Source organism: Anabas testudineus, chromosome 17, assembly GCF_900324465.2.
Source record: "Anabas testudineus chromosome 17, fAnaTes1.2, whole genome shotgun sequence".
NCBI lineage: Eukaryota > Metazoa > Chordata > Actinopteri > Anabantiformes > Anabantidae > Anabas > Anabas testudineus.
This window is the reverse complement of record NC_046626.1, coordinates 12,882,474-12,902,675: the sequence shown is the minus strand read 5'-3', so window position 1 is coordinate 12,902,675 and position 20,202 is coordinate 12,882,474. Positions and strand designations below refer to the sequence as shown.

Here is a 20,202-nt window from a genome sequence, read left to right as displayed (position 1 = left end):
GTATAAATATTACAACAACCATGCAATGCACATGAAGGTAAATGATTGACTTGAAGGTACTTCGGATGTTTCTGTGGATCTCTACCTCAGTGATGATAGCCCTGTGCTGCCGGATCCTGCGGTACTCCTCCTCCAGCCCTACATTGTGAAGCAGTGACAGGGACAACGGCTTTCCGTCCCGACACAGAATAGCCTGGCACTTGCCCACGTTAGCAGCTGTGAGGGTGAAGCAACCACTAGGGTCAGTGGGGTCATGGCGAATGTGGCACAGAGCTGCCGAGCCACCCAGTTTCTGACCTGCTGTTCCGAGTTTCCTTTAAGGGCAGAAAAGATGAAATGGATAGAGGAATTTTAATGGGAAGATCAAAGTTTTTGTTAATGAGAATAGAAATATTCAATATATAAAAGATGTTATGTAAAAACCCCTTTTCCAGAAAAGTTGGGACATTCTTCTAAATTGTAATACAAACTAAAATCTGTGATTTGTCAGTTTACTTGTTTCTGGGGGGAGACTCTGGGGAAATTTCAGTGTGGTTTTGTAGACAAAGGATGTGTGCACTTGACTGTCCTCCCTGTGGTGCGATCTCTCTATTGAAAATCTATGACACATCATTACGATCAGAATGAGACAATAGCAGCCAAAGACCACTGGAAAGGGAAGTTGTGTATCCAGCGAGAATAAGCATAATATTTAATTTGCAAAAATGCAACAATTAGTATCCTTGGTTCCCAAAGTGTTAAGAATAAAATTAAAATTAAAAAGTGACAGATTTATGTTTGAATAGCAATATAATAACTTTTCTAGAAATGGTGTTTGGAAATATGAGAATGACTAAATATGCCCATAGAGTCAATCATGTACCTCTGCATGACGAGGAAGGTATTAGTCATATAGTCCTCTTCACTTTTGGTCTTGTGTAGTTCTTCAGCCAGCACATCATTCATTGTACACTGCAAAAGGTAGGGCACTTCCACATTCCTATCCCCATCAAACACACCGTACAGGGCTTCACGACTCCCACAGAAACTGTTTACTGACAGGGCCGCTACGCACAACCTGAAAAGAGAACAAGCAAAAAAAGGCCACAATTTCATTGAGGCAGAGACAATAAGGGCTTCAAAGGCATACATCCTCCGTTCATATAGTGACCACTGTGCACCACAGACAAAGATTGTATAGCAGAACTTGCCTAATGAACATAACTTATGTTCCCTATACGGGAATTTGAAAACAATATGTGCAAGTACTAAATTGCAGCCCTAATAAGATGTTTTAGCATGTGACTAGACATAATTCATGTTTTCAATAAGCACCGCGTCAATATTTCCTTCATTTGAGTCATCTAGCTTTAACAATGCTCATTCTCAAGAGGTTTGGATTAGTGAGACTTCACTTCACATGCGTGATGGCAGCTGTTTTGTTTTTTTTTCTTCATCTTGATGAACTGAACTCACTTGTTCTTGACGCCTGAGGCCTCTGTGTAACCATGACTCCACACAGCAGGCCCACCAGATGCCTCGTTCGACGAAAAGGTTGGAGGTGGATCAATGCGGAAGCAGCGAATATTACTGGAAGAAAAAAAAGGGTCAAATACACTCTCTCTAGTTGAAGCATAAACGCACATTAATCACAGAGAGGATTACATTCTAGCTATTTCTAAAAGACAGACTATACATTACATATACAAGAGAAAATAAAAAACATATCAATGAAAGAAAATCAATTACAACATGTACAAAACAGATTTAACTGTAGTTAGCTGTAGCTAAGAAAAGCAAAGACATACTTGAGCTGCTCAAGGGTCTTATGGTCCAGGTTGAGACGAGGGTTTCCTGTCAGATCCAGCTCCTGAAGCTTGGGAGGCAGATTCTCTGGTAGTGTGATCTCGCTCAGCTCGTTACAGCTCAGATCCACGCACTGACAACAAAAGAATAACAGGTCAGTACTCACAGATACGCATTTATAGTCCATGTTCACAGCACTATGCCGTTACTACTGGCTCACTTTCATCTCCATCAGCTGCATGACCTCGGGAAAGACTTCGATGGCATTGGAGTGGGCGATGAGTGTGTGCATTCTCCGGCAATTCATGATGGTGGTGGGCACAGTCTTCAGCATGTTTCCACTCAGGTCCACCTCCTCCAGCTCTTCCAACTTTGCCATTTTACTAAAGGATAAGCGACAGCGGTGAGTGAGCTGCAGTGTGTCTTTCCAAAGTCATAAGGAAGTAAGAAATACATGAACTTTGTTCAACTTTCAACATTTTCTTTACCTGGCTGGGAAGGTCTGGAGATGATTATAGGCCATGTGCAGAACTCGAAGGTGTGTATGGCCGGTCAGCATTGGTACACACTTGTCTGTCAGCTGATTATTGGTCAGGTAGAGTTCCTGCAGGATGCTGTGGCTCTCCTCCGATAGACTGGATGGGGGCAGGTGCTCCAGCTTGTTAGCTGATGCATTTACACATCTCAAGCTGAAAGTAGAAAAAAAAAAAAACAGTCCCATTTTTGTGTTCATTCAGACAGAGACATTAATAATTGAGATGAGTCACCTTAATGTCAAACTCCTGCATGAATGTCTACTTCGATGACACCCCTTAAAATATTCCTTCTCCCATCCTTGTGATTACTGGTTGTTTTTTATGTGCTTGTGCCCATTGCCCTTGAATGTCCTGCCACTGATTAATACATTCCCTATGTATCATTTCTGTCCATCACCTTCATACACATGCATATTTTTCCTGCAGTTGATCTTCTTTTCAGCTGGTGTATGCATTACCTGGAAAAAAAAAAAAACCTAAAACAAAACAAACCTTTCAGATTTGAGGAACAGGTTGCAGGGAAGTTCCACTAATTGATTGTGCTGTACGTCCAAAACCTCCAGCAGAGGGCGCTCCACTCTTTCAGGCAGCTTGTGCAACTGGTTATGTCCTGCACTGAGCTTCCTCAGACTGTTGCTGCAGAACAACCTGCAGCATGAACAGTATAGAGATGGTTGAGTTAATACTAAAACGTGAGAAATAAAACATGGACTCAGACAGACAGAAAGATATGTGATGAACAAGAATGGTGACAACTCTTCCACACAACTGTCTTGTGAAATAGTGAAACAGTCGTGAAACAGTTGCGAAAATGAGGATAGTGCAGCAGGAGGATGGGAGCAAGGATGAGAAAACAGATAGCAGCGCCTCTAGTGGAGCCCACAGCTGAAATTCATCATCCTGACACTTAGTAGGTAAAAAATACATTTGCAGACATTGATGGGAACAGATGAAGAAAGAGAATAAGAAGAAAAAATGAATAGTAAGAGGGAAAAAGGCAGAAGACAGAACTATAGAGAGGAGTTGGAAGTGTGCTGCATTCAAGCTGACCTTCTAAAGGCTATATAAAGAGGAAGAGAATGGACGACGACTGTGGAGGTTACAGGCTGTCTGTGTGATTTATGAGACTCTAAGGGGGATAGATGACTGGCCGATAAAGGGCAGGGAGAATAATGTTGCACTGCACTCCATTTACAGGTTTACGGACACATTCACTGAGAGCGAGACTCACCGCGCCGGGAGCTCGGTGATGAGGTTGTGGCTCACGTCCAGGACTTCCAGTTTCTTTGCTTCACACAGCCAGTCTGGCAAAGACTCCATATGGTTCCTGGTAGGGGATGATGATAATATGATATGATGATAATAAATTATGTGCAGTTTGTAAAATGAAATACTTAACATGAAACATGATGTGCTGAGACAATTATCAAGCCACTCTGTGACAAAATAAAGTGAAGTATTAGCTATGTTGACACCTTTAGGCTAATTACAAATTACATATTTACACTGAACAACCAACTTATTAGCTACAGACACTGAACTATAAATGAGCTGTATTTGCAAAATACTTTTTTGAAATAGTGAAGCATTCCTTTTTTGTATGCGAGTGCCCTTTTTTCTCACCTCGAGATGTCCATGTAGCTAAGATTGGAGGGCACAGGACTGACATCCAGTTGTCGTAGCTCTGTAGGAAGAAATCCAAACACATTAACCTACAGCAAGGACAGGGCCCAGCTTATTACAAAAGTAGGCAGGTGATAGAAAATGGAGAGGAGAGATTAGAAAATGGGCGATGACAAGTTAGAGAGGAATGACTGAGAGAGACAATGACACCACAGCATTAATGTGAAATATTGATGTAAGATGAGCATGGGGGAAATAGTAATATATGGCAGTGATTTCAGTGATCCCTCTGTCTAATCACACATGATTTCCCTTGCAGTGAACATGGCATCCTGCGTGCGAAACCCACCGTTGTTTGAGGCGTAGATGCCTTTGAGCAAGCAACCCTTGGCCTTGAGGCTGATGATGCGGTTCCTCTCGCAGTGAAGCACCTCCAGCCTGGGGAAAACCGAGGCATCCAGCTCCATCAGTCTGTTATCCCTCACATCCAGCTGGGTCACGTGTCTCAGCAGGTCAGGCTCATCTGGCACCATGTTGGAGATCTTATTTAACCTGACAGAGGGTGCAGGGAGCAGGCAAAGGGTCAGCTCTATTTGGCTCAGGTTGAACTGCACATGCTGTGGTCTTTCTTGTAAGGCAGGGAACATGCCTTGGGTGACGGCTGATATATTGTGTAGCTTCCTGAGTTCTGTTTAGCACTCCGCTATTCTGTGTGCCACACTGAGTAAAGTGGTTGTTGATGTATTAGATCTCGAGAGTATTTGTAGCACTGTAATCGAATGTAGAGTATAATTCCTACTAAAGTTACTTTAACTGTGCATATTGTTTTTCTAAAAACACTCCTGGTTTGGAGTGAAAATAACATGTCACAAACTGTTACTGTACTTATTATTACTGAAAAGAAAAGTGGGAAGAAATAACAGTTCACATTCTAGTGATCGATTATTTTTATTTTAATAATTAGTCTATTAGTGTTTTACTTAAACAAAAATTACAATTCCTCAGTGTCTTGAAAGAACTGATAATTGATACAATACTATCACCTCATTGATTAATCTTTTTTTTTTTTTTACCCCGTTTAGTTAGAAGGAGTGAAATATTAACTGGAAAATAGTGCAAGTCACACTAACTCCGTGTTTCTTTAAACAAAGGAAAACACCTGATCGAGTCACTGCAGGTAAACATTTGCTAAATGCTGTCTGGGTTCCTGTTTGTTTGTGTTTTGGTTTCCTTATTAATGGGTTTTGTCACTGGGGACATTGCTTAGGAAAAGCATGACTATGGGCTACAAATGATGCTATTTCTTGACAATAATCAACCTCATAACCATGTTTTTTTTTTTTTAATACTCCTAATAACCTGCTAGAATTGTTGTACCTTAGATCAATGTGTTTGACACGAAGCAGTCTGAAGTTCTGCAGGGTGAGTGTTTCTAAGTTGTTGCCAGCCATGCACAGCTTCTCCATGGAGGCCAACCGCTCCAGAACCTGGGGCACATGGCTGAACTGGTTGAAGGAAAGGCCTAAGTAACTGAGCCTCTGGAGGGACCCCAGCTCATTGGGCAGCTCATCTAGACTGTTTCCATCTAACAGGAACGTCTGCAAACTGAGAACACAAACAAGACATTAGATTACTGACCTCATTCATGAAAGAGCTGATAGGCAGCATGGTGTTTTAACAAAGCCTTCTTCTTTATTTGCACATAGTGTAGCTCAGGATCAATGGCGTTGTTCCAACTGGGACTTTCAGCCTTTATAAGCAGTACAGCTAACATCCAGAAGATGGCAGTAGCGGCATAAATGCCCTACTGGCCACTACAGGAATTTACAGACATACCAGATCATTCCCGCAGATTAACTTCTCATGCAGGCCTATTGCAACCCACATACCTTTATGTTTATTTTCGTGTGAGGCGTCAGTTTTAAGAACAAGTTCTATACACGCTGTCACAGACATTAAAATTGAAACTGAAATTAAAGAGTAATGGAGAATCCTGTAACATTATCAATACCCATATTATATGGCTTTGATTACCTGGATTAAAGTGCTAATTTAATTCACCGTGTAAATATTTTTGCATTTTTCTGACGCTCAGAAAATCAGATTGTGAAGAAGAATATGGCTTTTTCACAGACAAGAGGGCTGATTGTGACTCAGCCAACATGTAATGTTCTGGCCTGGGGATTCCCATGACTTAAAAATAAATAAATAAAAATTTGGTATGAGCCAGCAAATGTCTTCTTGAAAATGCTGGCTCGAAACTAACAAATCTTTTTGGGGGGCAGAGCAGCATTGTCATCAAGAAATACAAGTATTCCTACTCAACCACCACTCAACTAAGTGTCTTCAGAGTGGTGGTTGAGTAGGACAGAGCAAGAGAAATGCAAGAACAAAGTCAAAAGAGATGGCCAAAACTGGATTAGCCACAAAAGCAGATTACCTCAACAACACACTGAAGGATAATAATGACAACAGAGTATAAATACAAAAGGGGAGGTAACTCTATCTTGTCGAGGCCAGAAAATAAACAGACTAGAGGCAGAAAGTCCCTGGAAAGCACGACAATCAAATGAGCAAGTTGTGCTGTTGCTTGCTTACATATTGAAACCAGTAAAGTATACCACAGTGGCTGGTATGCCACGTGCTTGTTGCTAGGTATCACCTACATTTGGCTATGTAAATTTTTTGACACTCAAAGCAGTAAATATGTAATAGGCTTGTGAAAAGTTTCACTGTTTTTTTTCAGTCTGTAGAATGACATCAATGCAGCTGTGTGAGCAGCAACATCCAATGTGACTTTTACTGTATAGGTCTGATGTACCATGTATACTCAGCATCTGAGTATAGTTTTACACTAATACTGGTAGCTCTATAGTGACGTCTATATAAGTTACTTCCTGCTGTTACTTACTTGGTCATGGCTCCCACAGAGCTAGGGACAGAGGCCAGATAGTTACAACTTAGGTTGACCTCTGTCAAGGTGGGGATGTCGCAGATGGCAAGAGGGAATTGACCAAGGTGGTTGTTGGACAAGTTGAGGCTTCGCAGACGAGAAAACCTGCAACAACAGAAATAAATGACTTAAATAATTTGTTTCTGAAAAAAAAAAAAAAAAAAAAACACATCCATGAACACAATCTTTTTGATGAGCAAACCAGTTGTTTAAACTCTTGTGACCAGCCAAGGAAACAAGGCAAAGCCTCCCTGTCTTTCTTTATCCATCTACCAACACACAGACACACACATGCAACCTGCCATCACCTATCATGTGCATAGATAAAAAACAGCTATGGCAAGCCGGAGATGGGCAGCACACCATATTATCACCGGAGGTGTGGCTTAAACTTGCACTACTAAATGTTCTTCCCCATATACATGTACATACACAGGTTACACATACAGAACATAACAGTAATAGTACATAACGCAACTGAGACATTAAAGCTATTGATTAAGGTAGACCCAATAATTCCACCTGAGGGTGGCTCCTGCAGACAATGGTTAGGGGTGTTGGAAAATGCCATTCTAACATTAAATCATCCTCAGCAATCTGCTGAATAATGGTTGTACACACTTCCTAGAGTCTCATAACTGTGTGATGCTCTGTCATTCTACTCTTTCATTGTGCATTTAAAATGGCACTATCTACTCTTTAGTAAAGAATTGTCCCAAAATGTGCAGTTTACCTTAGCCCTGTGAAGCCCTTTAGCTGCTTTTGGCTGGTTTGTCTGCACCAAAGGACAGACATAGACAGCAACTAGCCAGTTAAACCTGGCTACATATGCTTTTTTTTTTGCAAGAAATTGCCAAAGACTGACACAAAGTTGAAAAAAAAAAAATAAATGTAGGTTTGAAGCTGCAATTACATATATTTTTTCATTTGGCCTTAATTACCCCTTCATCTCAATTTTGTGTTATATTTCATCCAACTTTACTCCCTTTCCCCGTCCCTTCATTTCCATGGCTTTTATTTCCTTCATAACTTGCTAAACTATCGTACATATGTAAAAAAAAAAAAAAAGAGGTCAAAGGTTCAATGATATGCATGGAACGATAGACATTTGCCTTAGTGAGTGGTGATCTCAGTCTCAGAGAGGGATGCATGCTGGGAGGCTATTCCCATTCCTGAGAAAAGAGCTAGTATCCCAGACAACTCATTATGCATAGCTGATGGCAATTCACACCCCAGTTAGTATTTGGCCAAAGGTAAAAAAGGAGAGCAGGGAGAGGCATGTGGCAGGTTCACACATTCCAGTCCTCTATGGACAAACACAAAGCACTATAACCCTACGTTAGATGTCAGAGAAAACCATTGTTTATACTGAAACAAAATCAGACTCTCACACAACTGTCCACACCAAAACACATACACCCACATTCAGATGGCTGCAGACAGAGTATTATTGTTCCTGACTTTAGCCTCTCAGGGGCAAAGCGCGTATTCAAGTAACTCTGCTATATGTCTCTGTCAAAACCCCTCTATTTTCAGCTAACTATTCATCTCTTTTCTCATTACTGACCTCTTTTTTTTCCTCTCATGCTGGGTCAAATGTGGATGAGCCTACTTCAGATTGGCGAAGCTAAATAGATGTTATGTTGCTTGACCAGCAGGGGAACAGTGCGTCACTCAAGAACTAGTAATTTCCCTCACAATATCTACTTTTTAAAACCACTCATTATCACAAGAATTTTGTATAATAAATCAGACCATTGTATCATCAACGTAGTATCGTCAAATCGTCTACTCATTCATAATTTTATATCAGGAACACGCACAAGCACAGAAGAAAAAACAGAGCCACCTTAAAAAAAGGAAAAAAACAAAAAAACAAATGCCATACTGTATTAAGACTTTGCATGCACTGACCCCAAATCTGTAGCCTGCAGCCATCTTTTCTGTTGCATACAGGCAAGCTACTCTTGCTCTCCCGCACACGCACACACCTTTCTGCAAATACATGCTCAAAAAATAATGCTGTGACAATTGTGCACATGTATATATGCACAAATGTAAATTCATGCATACACACACACATGAACACACATGCACATATGTCTTGGATGTGGGCTCTATCTGGTACCATGATAAGCATGCAGCAGATGGTGCCCAGAGAGAGAGAGAGTGAGGGAGGCCAGGCACATTAAAAGCTTCCCTGCAGACACATCTAACCTTCTGGGCTCTGGGCTCGCTTGGCCTTGCCTGGTACAGCACAACCCTGGCTAGCCTATTTGGTCCCTGTGTGCCAATGGCCCCAGTCCTAGATTGCTCAGGTCGATGGCTTGCAAATTGCAGGCAAAAGCTAAAGCTGTCCAAATCACCCAGCCATGACCTGCTGTGTCCAGTGAAGCCTCACAGTGTCTCGTCTCTCCCATACTTGTACAAGAGCCCAGCCCATTTCCTGTTGTGGCCAAATTATATTAAGCTGTGCTAAACCCATGAGTTTCATCATGCCCAAACTAGCCCTTTCAAACCCCACACTGTCTACTCAACCTGTAATGCCTCCCCAAGCCTATCCGCTTTTTTCTCATTGTTCAGTTTCTTTTTCTTCCCGTCTGTCTAGTTTAGTCTCACGTGTGTTTACTGTAGATTTACAATGGCACTGTACCTTTGCAACTGCTGCAGCCGCTGGTCTGCAGGCAGGAAGTTGTGTTTGAGGTTAAGGTGGGTGAGATCGTGGCTGTAGAAGAGGTTAGGAGGGAGTTGCTCCAGGCTGCAGCAGGACAGATCAACAGAGTTGATTCTCTGGGACACCATCTAGATCAAGATGGTGAGGAAAGTAAGAAGAAAGGAGCAGTGACAGAGAAAGAGAAAATAGGAGTTTAACAGGATTACTGGAAGATTTTACAGGTGTGTGTGTGTGTGGCCTGCTGGTAAGGCACTTAAATGTCACTCAATGGCTAATCTTTTTAGGATTAAAGAATCAGAAGAGGTAGAGGAAAAGTCCAATAGGTTAGTGACCTAACATCACACATGACCTCACTGTCTAATTTAGTTGACTGCAGGTCCATAGCGCTGTTAACCTTCGATTATTTGATAGTCAAACTTACAGAAACACAGAAGCTGCAACTGACAGCATGAACATCATCCTCATCTTAAAGCAGCAAATGTACAGGCTTTGAACTCAAGGCTTTCAGAGCACAGTTAGCTAGAGGCTTAGCAGTCGTCACTAGGGCACGTGCTGCTTCTAACCAAGCTTCTATTCTGAGTGGCCCTCTGGGTGCGGGTGACATGCATGTCCCTGTTAATATTTATAAAAGAGGTTTTCTGGCTATGGCCTACTTGAGTTCAAATGAGAGAAAGAGAAGAGGGACATGAGTGGTGTTTGTGTGTGTGAGTGCACCCAGAGCCACTTGGGTTATATACTACAGTTTGGATAGCAGAGAATTATGTACACCTTTAAATTCACTTAGCTCACACTGTGCAGGCAGACTGTGGCAGGTGTACTGCCATATTTTCATATTTATAATCTCTGATAAACAATATGGCTGACCAGTAAGTACTGTAGAAACAGGGAGCATATGCTTAAGTTCTCCTTTTCTTTTTCTAACTCTGATACACATGCACACAAACAGTACCTTGGCAGCGTGTCTGTGCCAGCGCAGGTGCTCCGTGAAGCTGTCAAAGCTGACATAGTAGGTTTGACTCTGAGGCCCTGCTGAGCTGAAGGCCAAACAGTGATTGTGCTTCTTTACCTCCTCCACCTGCAGCACAAAAGACACACGAGTGGCATTAGAGTCTGATATACTGACATTGCTTGACCCACCTCTGATTATACTGTAACTGATAAACCCCATGCCTATACAATGACACATTATAAGGAAAAGAACCCGAAAGGAAAAGCTGCACATTGGTGTCCCGGTAGATTTGTTCTTATTTGAACTGACTTGAAGAAAATAAAACGGCTAAAGGCTGCAGGTTAACAAATTCAGTCAACCTGGAGCACACTCATGAAAATATATAAGGCATGAATGACCATAAATTGTGTGAGAGATGAGCTGAAAAAACAAATGTATGTGGAATTACTTTTTAGACACACTTAAGCACCTGGACTGTGAATGAATGACTGGCTAGCTACGTTTGAATAGAACACCGGCAGGCACATGCACAGGCACAAATTCACCACATAAAGGCACATGCCGAGGCACTGTGTGAATTAATAGTTGAGTAAAGGTCACATGTTGTGTGAGAAATGTTTAAAAACTGGGTGTGGTGGAGTATGGTGTCCTTTGTGTAAAGCTCACTAGTAAAAAGAGCCCTAACGGCTTCTTTATTACCCTTGCAGATATATATCCATAAAGCCATAAACTGATAAAGGTTACTATTTAGAGAGGCACTTTAAAACATTGCAGAGAGAAACTGTTTTTCAGTTTTTCAAATGCTACAGAAATCTATTACATTAAACATTATAACACATCTTAATTATAGATCAGACATATTCAAAAAAAGAATGCCAATAACATCTTGTCTTTGTAAAACCTGGCTTGTAATATTTCCATTTGACATTGAGCAGAAATGGCAGGAAGCATTAACGGATGTCAAATGAAAGGACACACAATTGTTGAAGGTTAAATGGCATTAATGACAAACTCTATTGCACCGAGAAACATTTGTGGAGAGTAGAAACAGTGACTGTATCAGATGCTATGACATTATAGCTTTGCAACCCAAAGCAAACAAAAAACAACAGAGACAAAAAAGATGACGACAGAGTGGGGAACAATAAAACTATTTACGTGATGGTATTCGTGCTCATGTCGTGGTGTGATTTTTACGTACTTTTCCTCCAATGAGTGGCAGGATATGCATCTTCCCTGTCTGGCTGTCTTTGACAGAGGAGACGATGAGGCAGGTACCGCACAGAATAACCTGCCGCCTGGTCCAGCGGTTGACTGGTAGCTGGAGCTTTCCTTTCCGAACGTTGTATGTCCCCGACAGCTGGACACGCTCTGAGCTCTCAATGCTTTGGGGCTTGCCTGGAATAAAAATGGACACATATTGTGCAGTTAGCAGCAATGTCGATGTGACCTTGACACAGGTCTGGCAAATGATTAGGTACTTTATAGGGAGAACATTGAATATACAACCACTGAATAAAACCAGTCTCATAAAATATCTGAAAGGCAATAAGATTTGCTGGTAAGAACTAAACAGAATATTTTAACTTTGAACCAATAATGGTGCTGGATGAAAAGTCAGAGATGACAAAAGTCATTAGAGTAAATATTAATATATTTCAAGAATGCCTATACAAAATTTAATGGCAACAACTTCAGTGAATGTTGCAACACAGTTGTTCAGATATTGGGACACAACTGGATTTCTATTCAGCTCTACGTTAGCCTCAAATTCGATACCAGGTGCACCTCTTCTAAGTTAGGCTCTTACAATTTCTGAGCAATTCAGTTTTACCCATCTGTCTCCCTCTCCTCCAAGCCCTGTTCTCTTGCCTGACTGCAAGCCTGCCAAACCAGACAGTCAAGCTGCTTATCAGGCGTTCTGTCATCCAGGCTGTCTTATCGTTCTGTCTAAACATCCACCTGCTTTCTGTCTACCTCCACCTCCGCAAAAACCTCCAAGGCCTGGCATGTGCTGTCCCCCCCCCCCCCCCCCCCCCGTCGTTTTTATCTGTCCGATTGCCTAGCTTTCGGTTTCTCCATTCTATCTATAGTTTTCTGTTCTCTTCCCCGCAGCATGTTTAACCTAACTGTTTTCCCCTTCAGCCAAGAGATTCATGGATTGGTTTACGAAGTTTTCCTTTCCAAGTGACAGATGGTCTTAGAAAATATCTCCCGGCCTGTGGCCTGCTGCAAACTAGCTGCATCCCTCTTGCGTTGTCACTTTCACACACATTTCACTTAACTCTAAGCACAAAGAGTGAATCAAAAGGCGATGGAGGTGCGTTAAACAGAGGAAGAAAGAGTCAGAAGGGTAAGCAAGTGCAAACTTGCACACACTCTAACGGCTTTAAATAATTCCAGTCTTTCACATGCCGACTGTAAGGTTAATGCAGTTTATTATTGTATTGTACACTGCTGATCTGTCAACAGTCAATGTTTTCATGTTCACATGGCCACAGGTGTGCTTATTACAACTGATGTGGCTAAATCTGAGAAGTCACCAACATACAAACAGTTGAATTTACCATCTCCAATAGGCAGTGTTTTATGCAAGCAATAAGGCAATTGTAATTTTTTAAACTCTGCACAGTCACTGAGCTGTACATGACCTTTTCTCTGTGCTACAAGATAATCTTGTGTTTACAGCACCCTCAATAGCCTAGTTTGCAAAAGGATATTTGCTTTGACTAAATGCAGAGTGTGTAACATACAGGCCATGACGTCCAAGCACCTGAATAACTGTACACAGTGCAGAGATATGACCCAGCACAGTAGTTTATGTTTCCAGCATTTGTAAAATCAACATCCCATCAGCCACCATTCTATTTTTAACTGCAGAAATTACGTCAGAAATTACACATCTTTCTTACACTGAAATAACAATGACTCAAACATAATAAGTCACTTTGACAAGAAATTACAGCACATAGTAGTACTTGACCATAGTGATTAGACATATGTAAATCATAGTACTTCAATCACTTAGGGGGAAGTTTATTAACATTTTGCTGAGGCACCTCCTGGTTTAAACCCAAGCCAGCCCACAGAATGGTATTGTTTTCACTTCCAAAAAAGCTGTGTAGGTAAGTGAGCTAAACTGGGACTGCTGTTTTCTTTAAAACAAGACTTGGGGAAGGGGAAGATGTGATCAGCTTGTTACTAGTAATAAAAAAAAAAAACCTAATACATATATTCAGATGTGAATACATCTCGATACATGCTGCTATATGTATGTTGAGAGCCATGAACTGCTCCTAACATTAATGTGTGTACATTTAACATAAATGAAAGGTGGGAACAAACATCTTATACCTCAGACAAAATCTAAACAAGTCATTTGTAAACTAAGAGCATGGTATCATCTGACAAATTCCATCCAAATCCATGTGCTATCTTGCTAACAGACAGGCTGAATCTGCCTGTAGTGATTGAACAGACCGGTTGCCCCCCTCCATCTTTGCTGGCTGGAAGAGGTAACCAGCAGGAGCATATTTTCATGATTGCGCTTAGGACTGGGGGTATGTGTTGCATTAGACAAATTATTCACAAGCTTTTAGCCTCAATATGTCACATGGGCATATTCCTACTATTTTTAGGCCTTTTGTTGGAACCCACACAAGCATATGCACAAACACACGCACCCTACTCCTCCCTCCCACTCTTCACACACACACACACACACACACACACACACACACACACACACACACACACACACTCACATGCATGCACACACATACAGTGAAAGTGATTAGCCATCTCCATATGTGCATCCGTCTAATTGTCTCTATTCAGTGTTGATGTACCAAACATGTTTTTTTTTTCTGAGGGAGAACAATGCAGACAGCTTGAGTGGACTGCTTCTGTGATAAGAGAAGTTCGAAAGCTGCTCCCGTATAGAAGGTGCCATTTACAGCCATGAACGTGTGATAACTGGCAGGAGGCAGACGTTTCAGTCTGGCGATGGGAATCCACAACAGGGGAAGAGGCGTGATGGGTGGGACTCCCACGTGAGCATCCTGTTTACAGAAGTGGACCAGACAAAAGCGGGATCTCTTGGTAACTTGGAAATTATAAGAGAAAGAGTTGCTGCATTCTAAATGCATGAACCACAGGCCACCTACACTAGAAATATTTTGAGCAGTGTTGTTAGTCATGGTGGTCATCTCATATCTTATAATCTACTGTACTATAAGTGTGATGCATCAGATGTGAATTTAAAAATAATAGACAGGCCCTGCACGGTGAGTGTGATAAGTCTATTCCTAGACCTACTGTATGTAGTTGGAGGAGTGTGTTAGTTACTGGAGATGGCTTCCTTCCTCTCCCCCTAGGCTCAGGAAAAGAGAGTATTTCCCTCCCACACTAGCCTCCAATACCTAAGTATGTGCACCCCTACTGCTCAAACACACACACACACACACACACACACACACACACACACACTGTGCAAGACTGCAAATACAAACATGATTGAGCAGGGCAAATGCTCTAAAGTCTTCATCTACAAGAAGGGAAATGTTCCGGCTGATAAGATTATACACCCAGACCGTTGCAGTGTATAGCTGGGAGAATATATGGTATCACTTCTCTGTAGGAGTGGGGAACTTGGACTATTTGTTTTCACTTCATTTCAAGAACATCGATGCACATTACTGCATAATTCAGGGATAACACACTGGTGTGTACTGCCAGTGTGCATTCAGTATTTTATACTGATAAGTATACAACGATATTGCGTGCCAGGATAACCACACTGACATGAAGCAAACAACCACTGCTTTCTTAATGTCAGCATTCTGAGCTAATATTTCCACTACGAGGACACAAAGCTGCCTCCCAGATGCACTGCTGCCCCTGTTATCATCACTGTTAGTCAGCAGTACAAAAGCCAACCTTCTCAACAGATCAACGCTTCTTTCCCCTAGAAATTCTCAGTTGTAACAAGGACACATCCCTAGTTAATCATCTTGTCCTGCTAAATGTAACCTGACATCAGCACACCTCTACTACAGAACTGGGCATGCTGTACCGTAGGGCATCGATGACCCACATAAGTCACAGCAGAGCACAAACACGCATAGACACACACTTGCTTATTCTATAGGTGGTGACATATGGGATGTACTGGATGAGTGCTTCCAAGCCCATATCGGGTTCCTGCATCTCCAGTAACCATTGTTTGCTCTTTTTCTTTTTTTTTTTTTACTTCTCTCACCAATTAAAGCTCAAACTACAAAGTAGGCATCTTTAAAAACTCAGAAATAGAATGTAATAACTATCAAACTATCACGTTTGGTGCAGAGTACTGTAGACATTAACTTGTAAAGTGCAAACTGCAGTTGAGGGAAGTTGGTGAAGACGTGACATAGAAATAGAAGTAAGACAGAGCCAGACCAGCTGTTACTCTGCGACACAAATAGCTGCACTGTCCTTCTGTTACAGAACACACACACTTATACGCACACACACACACACACACGCAATGTCAAATCTATCTGCTTAAAAGTGTGTGTGTGCAGGCAAAGAAAGGATGTGCTTCCCACATCTAATCTGCCTAAGTTTCCCCACTCCTTGTTTCTCCATTTCTCCTGCCTCTTTTCTCATTCTCTGTGGATGGCTTGAGATGGTTCCTCAGATCCAAAGTGACAAGCCATGTTAAGACAACTGTCTGCTCAGGAGGCAGTTGAAGAGCCTTGCTGGAAGGTGGTAAAGGTCAGAAAAGGTGACAGGCTGCTTGTTGCACATTATCCCTCACGCTAGCTCTCTGCACTTTTCAAAATGGCGCACATGTTGGATTGGTAATGCGCAAAGTGATAATAAGATGTGGTATAGTACATGCTTGCATAGGAAATAAGTGAGATGCCCATGTATCACTGCTGGGTGACAGTGCCTCACAGCACTGCCTGCAGGCCCTTAGATCTTTATTAAAACAGCTTTTGAGAGTTTTAATTTGGCATTCTGTTTTATTCATAGAACATAACCATGACCCAACTGTAGCAAGTCTATAATAAGTACAGTATGTGAATATGTGAATACCAGGTCAACCATGAAATTGTGCTGTAGACTATGTGGTGTTTGGATCGTGATTTAGAAAAAAAAAAACGAGATGATTACAGTACAGACTTTTAATGATCTGGCATATAAAACTTCATCTACCAGTAATTCAGTATGAGAAGCACTGATTTTATGTCCTGTGTAGAATGTTTTCAATCCTTCTAGGAAAAGCTGAGTGACAGCTTTGTGCTCCTGTCTATTGTCAGACATCGAACATCCCTCAGCTTAAACAGATCAGCTGAGGTGATACTTGTTCTTCGTGAGCTACAGCATTAAGGGGCAGATCTCTTTGGCCCATGGAGATCAGGGAAAATTAGGGAGATCAGAGAAAATAGGCAACCTATGGCCATCCCTCCATCCACAGTGCAAGGGTGAAGTGGATAATTGATAGTTTGATAGATGCCCTGAACTTGTTCCTGCTCATCCCTTTTAAGCATGTCACCAGAAAGGATGTAATCAAATTGAAACATGCACATACAGATGCGAACACTCTACAAAATATCCTCTGTGAGTTCAGTGAAACAAAACTAAAGGAGGTCACAGCCTGCAACATCTCCCCCATCAAATCATTATTACCCTTTGCTCCTGGGAAGAAGGGAACTAAAGTCAGTCCTCAGCTATTTAAAGCATAGTATAACACTGGTTATCAGGTCAGTGCATTACCATCCACCACCTGCAGGGGCAGTGTGGGGATGCATAGTGACATGGGGATGACCTGAAGGAGGATTTTTAGGTCTTTTGTCAGAACCCACATCTGCATCTATAATTTCTAATAAGACTTGATGCACAGTAGTGGGACCTCAGTGCATTTAATCTTCACATAACAGGTAATAATAGTAATTAATATTTTATTGCACTTGCGGAAATTGATGCAACAATATGTCAATATTTAATAATAATATTAATAATGACATGCCAGGCGACTAGAGTGAAGAAGAACAATAACAAACGTGGCATAGAAGGTTAATAAATCATATTGTGCATCTATGAATTTTGCTCTTAAAATAAAATAAATAACCATTTTCTTTAGCAGCAGCATCCTCACACCACTTGCTTCACTGTGTGCATGCCTCACCATGCCTCATTCAATCGATAACAATTAACTCAAATGTAACAGAATGAGAGGAGAATTGCATTGCGAATGCAGATGCTGGCATCAGTGTGAGAAGAGAAGAGGAGAGGAGAGAAGAGGAGAGAAGACAAGATTTTCCCCAGTGATTCCCTCTGTCAGTGGAAGCATCGGCCGCTGACGTACATAAATGTGTGCTCCCCCTCTTCTCAGTTCCACTCCTCCTGCTGTTATGTAATGAGTGTGTGTGTGTTACGAAAGCTTACAACAGAAAACACGAGCCCACTGATCAGCAAGCTCAAGGCACACATACATACACAAACACACAAGAGCTCTGGGAATTGTTTTTTACCTTGGTATATGAGTGTGTGTAAATGCAAATGATGTCACTGTGGTGCACAAAAGTGTCTGTGTGTTTGCTCATGCATATGAGATGTGCATGTTTGTGACTTTGTACTATATATTAATTGAATGTAAATCTGAGCATGATTCAGAGGCAGTAACCGCATGAAGAGTTTCAAAATTAATAATTTATTCTGTTTATGGGTACGTGTAAATTAAACTAAAGGAGAAACTCAATAATAATGGGAGCTATGGAGGACTGTCTATGGGAGGGGTGAAAAGAAAATCTATTGCACATATAGGGCAGCAGCATATATGAAAATAAAACAAGACTGAACAGAATTAGCTAAGATGAAGAAAAAGAAAAATTATTTCTCCATAAACACACGTATAAACAGAAAATGGATTTGGCTTAAGGCGTATCCTTTCCCCTCAGGCAGGAAGACTAGAGTGGAAAGTGTTGTAAAACGAGATGAGCTAATCTGGGTCATCTGTAAACCTCAAAATTAAGACGCATAACACCACACAAAACATCTCTATCTGATAAAATTAGGGATTGTGCAATTGTATAAAATCAAGTATAAATAGTAAAGAATAATTATATTTTAGGGTCTTATTTGTGTAGTTTTGGCCAATTGTTCTCATCAGTAATGAAAATGTATGTTAATGTAATGTGTGCATGCACATCTACAGGAAACAATGCATGCAAGTATTGGACTAAATTTAAAAGACGAGCTGGTGTACGTGCACGTCGATGCATGCTCTTTTGTTAAGTATAGAGTGTGGCCACGGTGACTTGTAATGAACAGATGTTGTATGAGTTGCTTGTTCCAGTGATTGATAAATGTTGTCACCAGCGAGCAGCTGTTACACTGAGATGTCAAGAATATAATCACTCAAAAACCTGAAGTATACCCACTTTTTGTTATATTAAAAAAAAAAAAAAAAAAGCACAGTCCTGTTCTGGCATGATCCTTTAAACAAAAGCCAAAGCAGCAGAGATGCTATAAAAGAATCGTGAGCTCTAGTTACTTTCCGTGAGGAACTAAGCAAGATTTCTAATAAGAGCTTACATTACACAATGTCAAACTAATTTAATCCTTATCATGTGTTGCTGGTCCGTGTAGACTGAGTTGAAAGTGTGTTCACCAGTGTGAAAGAGGATGGCTATTCTATGCTGGCAAATAATGAATTACCAGTAGGTCATGACTGCGTGAGAAACGAATGAGAGGCTGCGCTTTCACACACCAACTAAAGCAAGCCTGCACACGTGTGAGCTGAGTTCCTGTTGTGCGATAGTAAACTGGCAGGAGTGCCCAGTTATGTAATGAATCTTCTTCTTGCTCTCTCTCCTTCTCTCTCTAACACACACACACACACACACACTACCAGAAAGGTTGTACCATACTAGAGGTATGTGTGTGCAAATTTTTATCTGCGGACAAGGAAGGTCTCAGCCAAAATGGCATTTCTTAGTTCTTCCACCTTTGGTACCTTCCTCCATAACACACGTCCTAAAACATATAGCTTTCTCCTTTCTTCTATTCATATTTAAAATCTTACTGGTTTAATGTGTGTTTCTGACCCAGCTCACGACCTGGCCCTTTTTCCTTCACACTTTACAAAACCACAGCCCTCTTTTGAAAAACACCAGGACACAGCCTGTCCTCAGGTAGCAGCTCAGGTTTGCTGCTCTGTAGCTGATGATTCTGTCTGACCTCACTCAAGAGAAAGGGAAGTGAAAAAATAACTTATACTAAGGGCCACATTATGCACTACAGTTATATTAGTGTCTTATTCAGTCCTCCCTCTGCTTTAATAGCTTCGTATCTAGCCCCCAGCCTGACCTAACTATCCGCTGGCCCCACCCACAGCCCAACGCATGCCAGCGGTCCCCGCAGTATGTCCTCAGCACAGCCTGTGCCATCACGCTCAAGGATACGCTATTGACAGCTACGGGTCACTGCAATCCAGACACAGGGTGGTACATGAATGAATGATGCAGCACTCGCCTTCAGTCTTACAGCTCCCTCACTAACAGACGAGGACACACTACCTGGCTTGCCACGGGCAATACACGCACAATGATGGTGGGTTGCAGTGTGTACTGAAGATGCAATTAAAGCAAATTCAGAGTGCAAAAAAAAACAAGATAGACTTGGTGATAGAAGT

General features: G+C 41.5%; 1 protein-coding gene across 1 annotated transcript in view; it reads right to left on the bottom strand.

The window, feature by feature from the left end:
* Positions 1–20,202, bottom strand: part of phlpp1 (PH domain and leucine rich repeat protein phosphatase 1) — a 35,521-nt gene that overhangs the window by 2,635 nt on the left and 12,684 nt on the right. The window contains exons 2-16 of the mRNA XM_026374131.2: positions 11,722–11,918; positions 10,521–10,646; positions 9,551–9,699; positions 6,856–7,002; positions 5,322–5,549; positions 4,294–4,496; positions 3,945–4,005; positions 3,553–3,648; positions 2,814–2,969; positions 2,274–2,474; positions 2,006–2,168; positions 1,788–1,918; positions 1,456–1,569; positions 863–1,057; positions 86–314 (exon numbers count right to left, since the gene is read on the bottom strand). Coding sequence (XP_026229916.1) covers positions 86–314; positions 863–1,057; positions 1,456–1,569; positions 1,788–1,918; positions 2,006–2,168; positions 2,274–2,474; positions 2,814–2,969; positions 3,553–3,648; positions 3,945–4,005; positions 4,294–4,496; positions 5,322–5,549; positions 6,856–7,002; positions 9,551–9,699; positions 10,521–10,646; positions 11,722–11,918 — 2,396 coding nt within the window. The remainder of the gene's footprint in view (positions 1–85; positions 315–862; positions 1,058–1,455; positions 1,570–1,787; positions 1,919–2,005; positions 2,169–2,273; positions 2,475–2,813; positions 2,970–3,552; positions 3,649–3,944; positions 4,006–4,293; positions 4,497–5,321; positions 5,550–6,855; positions 7,003–9,550; positions 9,700–10,520; positions 10,647–11,721; positions 11,919–20,202) is intronic.